Source organism: Dipteris shenzhenensis, chromosome 16, assembly GCF_047967505.1.
Source record: "Dipteris shenzhenensis isolate YYH24624 ecotype China chromosome 16, Dip_SZ_1.0, whole genome shotgun sequence".
NCBI classification, from domain to species: domain Eukaryota; kingdom Viridiplantae; phylum Streptophyta; class Polypodiopsida; order Gleicheniales; family Dipteridaceae; genus Dipteris; species Dipteris shenzhenensis.
Window position 1 is genome coordinate 27,777,705 of NC_141611.1, and position 12,386 is coordinate 27,790,090.

At 40.3% G+C, this 12,386-nt stretch overlaps 1 protein-coding gene across 5 annotated transcripts; it reads left to right on the forward strand.

Moving 5' to 3' along the window:
* The first annotated feature begins 3,323 nt into the window (after positions 1–3,323).
* LOC147892775 (prefoldin subunit 5-like) lies at positions 3,324–11,419 on the forward strand. 5 transcript variants are annotated; one of them, XM_087387488.1, is made up of 5 exons: positions 3,324–3,345; positions 3,848–4,047; positions 9,161–9,264; positions 9,348–9,425; positions 9,802–11,419. In XM_087387488.1, the coding sequence occupies exons 2-5, from the start codon at positions 3,855–3,857 to the stop codon at positions 9,883–9,885; spliced, it is 459 nt and encodes a 152-aa protein (XP_087243614.1). In that variant the 5' UTR covers positions 3,324–3,345; positions 3,848–3,854; the 3' UTR covers positions 9,886–11,419. The 5 variants fall into 5 exon arrangements, with proteins under 5 accessions (XP_087243614.1, XP_087243615.1, XP_087243613.1 ...); XM_087387489.1 differs by having other exon boundaries at positions 3,330–3,342; XM_087387487.1 differs by lacking the exon at positions 3,324–3,345 and adding an exon at positions 3,538–3,655.
* Positions 11,420–12,386: the final 967 nt, after the last annotated feature.

A 12,386-nucleotide genomic window follows, 5' to 3' on the forward strand; every position in this document is an offset into this window, starting at 1 on the left:
CAGCTTGAGTATTGGAAATTGGTGACTTGGCCATTGCATGTTAGGATCCGGATAGTGCAATCTATTTTGGTGGCATATATTCAGTTCTTCTTGCCTCTCATCATGTTTGGCAAGACAGATATTGCTTCTTTCATGTCCATCATAATGGAAATTTTTTGGTGTTCCAAACATGCTAAGAAAAGTTGACACTTGTTATCAATGTCTCATCTATGTTCACCCAAGATGCATGGGGGCTTGAACATTCTGAATATTCATGTTCATATCCTTGCTCATAAAGGGAAATTAATGTTATAGTTCATGCATGGTGATCAGCCTTGGGCTGCCATGATTCATTTTTTTCTTTTGCAAATCACCACCCCTACCTTTGGTCATTGGCAACCCATGCATTGGGACTTTCTCTTTGGTTCTATTGACGGCAAGGTCAAAGGCTTGACCATTTGTGTCTCAACTATTATTGGATTGGAAGCACATTTCTCCCATTTGGAATGGCATGGTCGTGATTCTATGCAAGGCAATTCTTTGAGAGCTGAAAGCATACATTACTCTAGAGCTTTTGATCTGCCTCTTGTGATGTAGGAGCCTACATGCTCTTATTTTCTCACTTTCAAAGGTATTTATTCAGTGGCAGAGGTCATTCATGATGATGGGACTATTCATGATGATGGGACTCTCCTTTCTTTTCCTTTAGTAGCTGCAAAATATGGTCTGGGGATGCATTATTGTCCTGTGTGGCATACCATTGATTCTATGCTTCAGCCTTACTCGAGATTGAAGACAACAGGCTTCAGGACTGGACTATTCATCCTTCTGTATCCACATCTTGTCCATTGAAACTGTCTCATATTACCGTATCGACATTGTATAAAGTTATCTTGCCTTCACCTTAGGTTTCACACCGAGCAAATTAGATTTGGAATATGCGTCGACATGCAAAGTGGTGGCAAAAAAGACTGCGCCATATTTGGGATTCTAAAGTTCCTCTTTGGCAATAGATTTTCTTGTGGCAAGTTTTGTTCAGACTTTTTCCGTCTGGGCAGCTTATGGCACACATACATTTTGCTCCTGTTCTTTGTTGGTGATGTCATGCTCCGCGGGAATCTGTACTTCATCTCTTCTGGCCTTGTCTGCATACTCATGATTTTTTGGGTATCATTGGACAGTAACTGAGAGCTCATTTTCCAAATGTTGTTTTTGGAAAATTCTTTTGGCTCTTTGGCATTCATCCATCGCGATTCGAGTTTGATTTGCTTTTGCTTGGGTTAGATACTGGGCACTTTGGACTCTATGGATAGATCGCAATCATAAAGTCTTTGGTGATCCTCAGTTATCATTTTTCTTATTTTTACGCAGATCTTTGCAACAATCTCTCTTTGATTGTCTGCAAACTCACTACATAGATTTTGATGTATATTTTTTCTACACTGAGATTTTCTGTTGATGTATTGTCCATCTTTCCCTTTCTGCGAAGCTCTCTTGTAATATAAAGCAACAAAAATTTCACTAAAAAAGTGAGTGTGTGTGTGTGTGTGTGTGTGTCCGTGTGTGTGTGTGCGTGCGTGGGTGCTTGCGTGCGTGCATGTGTGTATGTGTGTGTGTGTTTGTGTGTGCGCATGCATGCAGGCATATATGGAGAGAGAGAGAGAGAGAGAGAGAGAGAGAGAGAGAGAGAGAGAGAGAGAGAGAGAGAGAGAGAGAGAGAGAGAGAGAGAGAGAGAGAGATGCATTGGTCTGAAAATATGTTTTCCCAAATAAAGGCATTGCTATGGCTTCATTGGGATTTGATAAGAAAATTCACTAAAAAGTGTACAAATATTAATATTTGTAAATATAACCAGTCGCCTTCACAAAGAGAGAGAGAGAGAGAGAGAGAGATGCATTGGTATAAAAATGTGTTTTTTCAAATAAAGGCATTGCTATGGCTTCATTGGGATTTGATTAGAAAATTCGCTAAAAAGTGATATTGATATTTGTAAATATAACCAATCGCCTTCACACACACACACACACACACACACACACACACAGGGGGAGAGAGAGAGAGATGTATGCAATGCCACGAAAAGCAATTTTCCCAGCCAAAGCATGGTAAGGCTTAATCGAGATTCAATTTGAAAATTCCCTAAAAAGCATTCCAAAATTATGATTTATAAACCAGAGGCACACGGGCATTGCCTCCTAATATAGTGGTAAGTGTTGCTTTTGGATGCAAAGAGGAAGCAAATGTTTTTTTTCGTGCATTGGGCTATCAAAGCCGGTTTCAGCTATATAACGATCTCCATAAATGATTTTTTTCATGCATTGGGCTAATAAAGGCTTTTTTAGCTATATAATGATCTCCATAGAAGCAACCCAACTCAATTAGTTTTTTTGAAAATTACATGTGAAAATTCAAAAAGGAGAATCCAATTGTCAGTCTCTCTAAGGAGGCAATGCTAACACCTAAAATTTTATTCATTAAAATTAAAGGCAACCTAGGATCCCAACCATGGAAGAGGTCCTTAACCTTGGGTCATGTGTCTAAGGGTGTTTATGATGGACTACACCCACTCATGCCTGCCCATGGTGTATTGAATGCATCTTGGTCATGAACTAGACGTCTTGCCCGTACACCGTGAGGATGCCCACGCTAGGGTAGTCTCTCATTGTAAGGTTGGATATATCTTAATCTTCTATTCTACCTATTACACATGGATTAAAAAAAAACAAAGATGGGGCTTTGACACATGATAGCTTGGTGGATAAGAGCTTAGGAAATGCTACCACGGGTAACTACCACCCTTGAACTACCACAAGCTCTTGGACTACGACCCTTGGACTCTTACACTACCACACGCTCTTGGAGTACCACCCTTGGACTTTTAGACTACTACGGGCTCTTCGACTGCTACATGACTCTTGCACTAGTCATACATGCACATATGCATATGTGCAACACATATACATGAGTGTATACATGCACACAAACACATGAGTGTAGTGGCCTTGGTAAGGGACTTTACAGCGAGGCTTCACTCTGTTCTCCTTGCATCCTACTTGGCTGCCATTTCAAGCCCGAAATTTTCCCATCCATGATTCCAACCAATGGCTTGCTTCCCATTAAATTAATTCAATAAATGGGCTGTTCAAAATTTTTAATACATGTTCGGGCGGGGAGTGTATCTCTAAAGTCACTAGCGACAGCCTACCCAATACTATTTTTTAGCCTACCCCATGGGGGTAGCCTTAGTAACGATGCAATTTGGGCAAAGCAGAAATTAGCATTTTTAGAATTTTTGGAAGTTCGTTTTTCCTATTGGACTATGTGGAGTCTCTTCTTCATTGCACTTGAATGCAGACTTTAAAGTGGTTGACTTTCTCTCTCTCTCTCTCTCTCTCTCTCTCCTTCTTTATCTCTTCAAGTCTTCCAACACACTTTCTCCACCTTTTCTCCCTCCCCCCCCTCTCTTCAAGTCTTCCAACACACTTTCTCCACCTTTTCTCCCTCCCCCCCCTCTCTTCAAGTCTTCCAACACACTTTCTCCACCTTTTCTCCCTCCCCCCCCTCTGCTCTCTCTCCCTCTCTCCCCTTTATCTCGTGGAGTCTTCCTCTGGTCCACACCATTTCCAACTTTGTTTGCGGGCCTTATGAATGATTAAATATCATTCACCTTGTTAAGTGCGCAACGACTCTAAGAGTTTGAAGGGAGTGCTCCTTATGTGAGCCTTCAAAAATAGAATTTGAAGTTCAAAAGGCTTGGCTTTCTAGCAGTTTCAAAATTTTAAGCGTCAATGAAGAAGGAAATTACTTTGCATCAATCTTGGATTTTGTGTGACCCAGTGATCTCAAATTTTGCGAGGGCAATTGCAGACGATCCATGGCTGCAGATCAGGGGACGGGTCTTATGGAGGAAATAGAAAAGCTTAGCTTGGAGCAGATCCGGCAAGTAAAAGAACAGGTGGATTCGGAGGTCACTATGCTCCAAGACAGTCTTACGAACATTCGCACAGCTGCTGCTCGTTTCGAGTCTGCTTCCAAAGCTCTCCAGAATCTTTCCGTGCACCCTGCAGGTTTGACCTTCCTAAATGCTTAGTTGGGGCTAGCGTCGTGAGCTTGTAATTTCCCATTTGATGCATCAATAGACCTAGAAATTATGTCTAACTTCCTCATGAACTCATCATTATCGATAAGCCTGTCCACAGTCCAGGATAGACACGATTAGATGAGAAGAAGTCGTGATTGTTTCTTAATTTTATAGATTCTGTCGCTCTGTACAAGTTATATCGCCCTTATACAATGGACTTTTTAAAGTCGTTGGGATTTCAGCGTAAATGATCAATGCTATACTCAAAGTTCTCTCTCTCTCTCTCTCTCTCTCTCTCTCTCTCTCTCTCTTCCCCCCCCCCCCCAAAATCACATCTATTCATTTCTTAGTTTAGGGCAGCCGAAAAAGCAGCCTTGGCTCAGTATGCAAAGCACTGGCATATTTAGTCCATGTAAAACGGGATGCTTGGCTGCTCTTCTCAGAATACACATGCTCAGCAACGTGGATAGTTGCTTTTGAAGACCTCGTCTCATGCCTTCCATATCTCATTTCACGATCCAGCCATTGGCTCTGGCTGATCTTGCAGTCATTGCCGTTGACTCATATGGAGGCACATTGGGCTACTGCATCAGATATTGACATGAGAAAAGATTGGAAAATTGATACCGGTTTCATACGGTTCACAGCTACAGGGCAGAGGTCAAGCTGCTTGTAGTTTGCCATGTGAACATGACTTGGAGAGGATGGAAGCTCTTATACAATTGGCTAAAAAGAATATGCAAGAACAAGAATCGTTATGCTTCACTAAAGGGTAATGCCAACAGAGTGCTTGCTCATCGGGATTATGTCCCTTATAGGATCATCTCCAAGATTGGGGAAGTAGTGTATCAATTGGAGCTAATGTATTTCACGTGTCTTTGCTGAAACCACATGTAGCATGTGGACATTTGTCCTGAGTTGCCACCTATGGATGAGGAGGGTCATATCCTTTATGTCCCCAAGTGCATTGTAGGTTTTAGATATATACATTGAGTACCTCATTAGAGGGGAATGACTACTAACTGAGAATGAACAATAATGGCAGCTAGAGAGCATTGTCCAGGAGTATCCCTATCTTTCACCAGGCTGATTAGTATCATTTTGCTATCTCAGCACCCTTGTGCGACAGCCAAAACATTAATTTTGAGGGAAAATTCTATGGCAAGGGATGGCTGTAGTGAAGGGGCTAATTTAGTATACTCTAGTGGGAGTTAGAGGGAAGTGTGGAAGGACTGAATAGGTCCACATCCAACACTCACCTCCTATTGTGTGCATTCTCTCTCTCTCTCTCTCTCTCTCTCTCTTTCCCACTTCTTCCTCTCTCTCTCCTTCTCCCCCTTCCTCTCTTTCCCTTCCACACATTGTACCCCCTCTCTATAAATTGCCCTATCTTCTTTTCTACATTGTCCAAACTTTAAATTTTTGATTTACAAAGATGTAAATTCTTTGGGTGGAGGAGTTTATCCTTAAGATTTTTTGTGAACTTAATTGTATAGCTAGTGGAAGCTATTGTAGTTTCTTGGGTCTTCAAAAAGGGAGTACTAAGAGCTCATAATGGCCATACCTAGTTCAAAATCCCGTCTTTTAAATGTCTTCCTCAGCTATGCATATTTGGTGAAACCAGTATGAAGGTCAATCTTCGTAAAATAGGCAGCCCGTGCAACCTATCAATCAAGTTAAGGGGATATCGGTTCTTGATTGTAACTTTGTTGGACTTTTTATATTTCAGGCACCTCCTCCAATCTTTCTTGCAAAGACTTTGATCTAAGACTATGGTACTAAAGAGTAGCCATGCGTTTCTTATGCTACCTCAATCCTCCCCACGCTAGCTCTAGTCTCAACCTTGGGTTAGATGCCCTAACTCTAGATCTAATCCAAGATCATAGTTTAGCTTGGCCTTAACCCTAGACAGTCCAATCTTGGTTAGGCCTTAGTTAGTACATAACACTTTCTCCCTTTGACCTTGCTAATTGCCTCACTTCTTTTCTCCCTCTCGTTCTCTTCCTTGCATGCTGCCTCTCTTTCTTTCACTTACGTTGTTTAAGGGCTCTTTTTTAGCTCTCTCTTGCCGTCACTCCTTGTAGCTCCTCCTCCTCCTTCTCTTTTGAAGTGGAAGGAGTCAAGCCTAGACATTTGTTAAGAATTCCATCATTACACTTGACATACAGACATACGTGCAGAGGACATGTGCATTAAGTGTCACTAGCATAGTTACTAGGGAACATGAACGGCAACGGAACGTCGACCCCCTGGGGAACGGGAACGCCCAAATCCTAGGGAACGTGAACGGGAAGGGAACACCACGTCACCATATCCATAAACAAACATACTATTATATACATTAGAAAGCTTAAACTTAGAATCCAAGACTCAAAAACGTTGCAATTGCTTTTGGAGTAAGGACTCAAGACTCAGGACATAAAGTCAATACCGAATCTTATAGATGAATCATGATTCATGCGTAATCATTGATAATAGAATCTAGATTAATCATTGTAGCTTGCCAATGGCATACAAAAGCAAAGTCCATAAGAGACAAGGCACAAGCATATGAGATTATCTTGTGTCTTAGAATCTTGAATCTGGATACAAGAAAAGGAGAGTGAGACGTCCTACTACTAAGGCTCCTAGAACTTAAAAAACTAGCCGCTACATGCATGATCCACTCAACACTGTCAAAATCAATGATCAATCTAAATCTGCAGCATTGTGGTTGCTGCCCTCTTCATCCTCTTTATCATCTCCATCATCTAGATGATCTGCATGTAGGGAATGGCTTAAACGTTCCCTAGACGTTCCACAAGGGATGTGGAACGCTCCATAGCCGTTCCATAGACCAGACGTTCTACAGACGTTCTCTTCAAGCTCAGTGAAGAGAACGCCGTTCCAACGTTCTATAGCTATGGAACGGCGTTCCCTGGCAACTATGTGACTCACTAGGTGTGCAATGGTCAGTGACTCCCCATTGACCATGGTATGTTACTTTTGGAGGTGGAGTATTGCCTAATTTTCTGACCTAATTCTCTTCAACAAGCTGAGGAAATGGCCATTGTACATGTTTTAAACTTTTCACCCCTTGGCTATGACTTGGAGTTAGGTGCACAGATTGTCAAAATTATCTAGAATTTGTGGGGTCCATACATTGCCTAGTTATCTACAATAGAAAAACAAATGGCCATTATGTGAGGTTTTTTCACCCGCTTTCCATATCGAGGAGCGACAATGTAATGCACTATCTCATTAAGTCTCTCACCTTTGCCTCGCCCATTCTAGACTGCTATACACATCATAAATCAATCTCCGACAACCATAGTTCCTAAGGTAGCTTAGTTCAAGGCATATTTTGGTTGTAATCCTGATGTGTCGCATTTCAAGGTGTTTGAGTGTGATGCGTACCTCCGTATTCCCAAGCAACAAAGGAGAAAGATGGATACAAAATCCCACAAGATGGTCTTTGTTGGCTACAATACTCAGTGTACATGATAAAAATTGTACGATCTAGTTTGGAGAGACATTTGGTCAACCAACATGAAATCTTTGATCAGTAGGTCCCAACCTCAATTGTGGATTGGCCACTGATTCTTGGAGAGAAAGGAGACTATGATAACCAGGCCATTGTTTCCACCTTAGTAAGCACAAGTACCAAAACCTAAACCTGTTGTTGTACTGAAATCCGACCATCACTCAATCTTCTTTAGGTTTAGAAGTTCATATCTATGATAACAACAACAACTTGAGTATGCTATGTTGAATATCTTACGAGTGCCTCACATTGACTCAAACATCTCTTATTTGGCTCTTTTTTTCCAGAAAAAGGAAGCTTCTATTAATGCTTGAAAAACACCGTACAACTCGGCTGCAAAAAGGAGCTAAGGAAGGTAAGTACAAGAGAAACACCTGGCTGTCAGAAAATAACCAGCTTGTTTCCTAAAGAACCCTGCACATTGCCTTATCTTATATGGCTAAATATGGAGTAATTAATTACTTCCAAATTCTTCTATTTTTGGAGGTCATCTACTCTTAGGTTCCTATTTATTTTTTTAAGTTTTGTTTTTATTTCCCACTCCCTTATTTTATTTTTATTATTTTTATTTTAAGATATGTAAATAAAAAAATAAAAAATAGTTATAATAATTGGTTCCTTGTGTATGTGTGGTGTTTGATTTGTTATCTTAGCATTGGTTTATCTTTGTTCCCTTGTGTTTGGCATTAGTGTTCTTTTGTTTTGGGTGTGTTGTGGATATTTAACCTAATTCAACTCTCTCTCGCTCTCTCTTTTCTTTTCTTACTTTCTGTGTTGTTTCTTTCTTTTTGCTATTGAAAATTTCGTTGTGGGTTGGGATTTCAAGGCTTAGTAAGCACTGTGGGTTTATCCAAGAGATTTTGGAATCTTTCAAAAGCCAATTGGTAGCTTATGCTTGGGTACTGATGAGAAGTTGAAGCATAAGTGTAGCTTTGCTTACTAAATATTAAAAAAAAAACTCATTTACTTATAATTTTGATTTAAAGTTGGTTACAAACTCCCTTCTTTCCTTTGTTCATTTGCTTGTTTTACAAAAATTTTAATTTGTAAAATTGGATATATTCTAGCCTTATGAGGGTATACCATAATTTTTCTGGTGCTGGTTACCCTCATTGATTCCTCCATGAACAAACCTTTCTGATGAACCCAGGATGCTTGAACCATCGTAGACATTGTATGTTTCCAACTTTGTATATTTTATCATGTTTGTGACACGTTACCAGTGAAAGTTGCTTAAGGAGGCAACCCAAGCGGCTCTTGGTTCCTATAGTCTAAGGAACTTAATGGTTGAAGCTAGGCAAGTATCTCAGCAATGGCAGATTGAAGCTTTTTCTAAGGATGGGAATATGTAAATTATTTTATTGGAGAATCGACATAAAATCTGAGTTTTTTCTCTTGGTAATCAATATTTATCATGTTGGTATCCAAGAGGCAGCCTAGGGCTCATTTACATGTTCATACCCCATGTCAGTGTGGCAAAAGTCTCCTATTAAACTCTTATTTTTGTGCAGATGTTATTTTCCAAGAATGCTTTAACTGTTTTCGATGTTTAAACTAGCCTCTTATTTTAACACAGGGGAAAAATTGCTGGTGCCTCTTACTTCATCCATGTATGTGCCAGGCACACTTCAGAATGTTGAGAATGTTCTTGTAGATGTGGGGACAGGGTATTATGTTGAGGTAATCAAGAAGCCTATTTATTTATTGGCTCTTTCTAAGATTACTTCTGGTTTTATTCTCATGGAATCAAGCTTATCTTATAGAAATCAATGGAGTCCGCAAAAGATTATTGTGACAGGAAAATAAAATTTCTGAAGTCCAACTATGATAAACTGGTTGAGGTATGCCCTGCATAGTTTCGTTTTTTAGCATTACTTTTATATTTGACTCTTTCATATTAGTGATTGCCCCAATTCGATAGAAGTATTTCACATCTGTATTTTGCTTGTATGTGTTTGGACTAGAGCTTTTTACCCATCGTTTATTTTACATTTGTAGCAGGAACTCACATAAACAAAGAATTGCATGTATTTTGCCTGTATGTGTTTGGACTAGAGCTTTTTTATCCATCGTTTATTTGACATTCATGGCAGGAAGTCACAAGAATTCTGTGATCTTGACACTAGAGCTTTTTAATCCATCGTTTATTTGACATTCATAGCAGGAAGTCACAAGAATTCTTGCTAAGGTTTATAATCGATAATGGTTTGCTAGCAGGTTGCTGGTAAAAAGCAGAATATAGCAGAGCAAGTAACAATGGTAATGCAGTCCAAATTGCAGCGATCAGCATCTACGAATTGATGTTCTTTTTTTGGGGTAGGAGTTTAACTCGTCTCAGTGATGGTCGGAGATACATGAAGTTGGATAGTTGGTTTGTGCATCTTTTTTAGCATTTCATGATGAGTGTACACAGAAACAGGCCTATTCCTTATTGCTTCATCTTTTGCAGCAGTCCTGAGCTGTTAAAAAGACATACTTGCCACTACATGAATATGGAACATGTTTAAATCCCTATAGCTGTGAAATCGAGGATACATAAAAAGCATGATAGAAGTGGATTGCTTATCTGGGTAATTCATGTAGGTTGCACACTTGCATAGTCTTTCTCACTTAAATAAGAAGAGACAATCAAACTTCACTATGCATCGCTTTTTCTTATCTTGAAAAATCATCTGCAAGCAATACCAAGGAAAGTTTTGTTTTTTGGTCCCCTTTATTGTAGCCTTAGAAAAGTACATGGAAACAGTCTTCTTCACATTTTGTACATGTCTTTTGTGTACGATGAGCAAGTTGGAACCGAGCCTATGTATGAAGCAAAGCAGGAGAACCCAAGGAGTTATTCTAATATGCATTTGGCATGGTTGCGTGTGATGCTATTGTGATGGTTTCATGACTCCAAATGTTGTCAGTCTTGTTCACATTTTGCAGCTGCCAGCAACTTGGAGCTGGCCCTATATACGAATCAAAGCAAGAGAAACCAAGGAGTTGATCCTAATCTGGATTTGCCTTGGTTGGGTGTAGATGCTGTTTTGGTCAAATTCTTGTTTCTTTTGTTGGCTATCTTTGGGCCATTCCGTGATGGCTTGAATCAAGTTGTATGCTGGACTAAACTACAGGTTTGTAGTGTGATTGAATAACAGGAGATCAAAGCCTGTGTACTATCACGATATCACATGTACATGTCTACTTGGATATTTGATTCAGCAATGAGCTACCATAATGTGACTCAGCAATTATCACATAGCTGAGGAGCAGCTCAGAAATGGACTGCGTGATAGTTGAGGAACGGCTCAACAGTTAGCCACCCAGTTAATGAACTGTACAGTGATGTACCATGTGGGCTCAAGAGCAGATGAAAAGCATCCCTTGGTTGATCAAGGAGGTGGTGTTGCTGAGTGGCTTAGCAATCGATGCGCTAGGGACAAGCAAGGAGTGAAGAGCAAAGAGAAACAGGACTACCATTATGGGCTGAGTTACACAAAGCACTTGTTTGTGGAGCTTCCACTCCTGTGAGAGCAGCAGTGGAAAATGACTAGCGGCACAAGGATTCATTTTATGTTGGAGTCAACTCCGTAGCTACCCAGCAGCTCTAGATGGGTTTCTTATGCAGAGCAAGCAGGGAAAAGCTGGAATTGATGGGGAAGGGGATTAGGTTTGGAAGGCTAAGTGGAAAGGCAATAAGTCTCCCACCACAGGAAAGAGGAGAGTAGCATTGAGAGGAGGCATTGAAACTGGCGAAGTTCACGGATAGGACATTGAAAGCAAAGAATGTGTTAAGAGGGGAACAAGCTTGAGCTATGAGCTCGCTCCCATTCATGTATCATTTGTATTTCTAGTGGAGCTATCGTCATTCTTATGTCTACATTGCTTGCAAGTCTCCTCCATTCTTGTGTTACTTTTGTTTGATTTATTCTGCTCGTCTTTTTTGTTTTCAAGTATTTATTTAAGCACGTGAAGCACCCCTTGTGCAAGCAGTTTGAGGCAGTAGATGGTTGTAGAATACTTTTCCATGTAAAGCAGACTAAAAATTCAAAGTCGTGACCAAGCAGTGGAAGATATTGAAGATGAGGAAGACGACTCATCAGAAAATGATGAGGATGATGAGGAATACTCAAAGAAAAAGAAGAAAGACAAAGCAAAAGCCAGCATATAAAATCTCCAAGTTGGAGTGCATAGGATGGGGGGATCAAAGGACAGTAGGGAACGAATGGGATCTCAAAAGGGCCTCCAATTAGTGTTTCCTAATTTTAAGGAAATAGAGAGGGATTTGAGATGTACCAATGAGAGTGTTCCTTTTTGTGGGACAATGCCTTATTGAGATGGAGGGTAGGCTTTCATGCAAATAGTCCATATTGGCTATTCCTCTTACACTGGGGACTACCAAACTATCCTTCTCCCTTAACCCATGCTTGATCCCTCCCATGTGCACTTGTCTTAGATCAGCTCCACTCAAGAGAACGTGGATCCTTTTGGGTGAGTTTTGCTTCTGCCTTTGGCTTGTTGTAGGGTTGTTTCCTCTTTCTCTGCTTCTTTGATCTGGTCCAAATATTCTCTCTCTTCACTTTTATAAGTTTTGGTCGTTGTACCTTTTATATCTACTTTGCCTCCTCGTATTATGTTTCCTCTTGCTTTGGTTCAATTATTTCTCCCTTAATTTTTTTATTTTATGGCTACAACACCCTACAACACCTTCTCTCTCTCTCTCTCTCTCTCTCTCTCTCTCTCCCTCTCTCTCTCCTCCCACTCTCTTCCTAAATGTCTTTGACATGTCACAAAATGAGCAAATATATAACATATTTTAT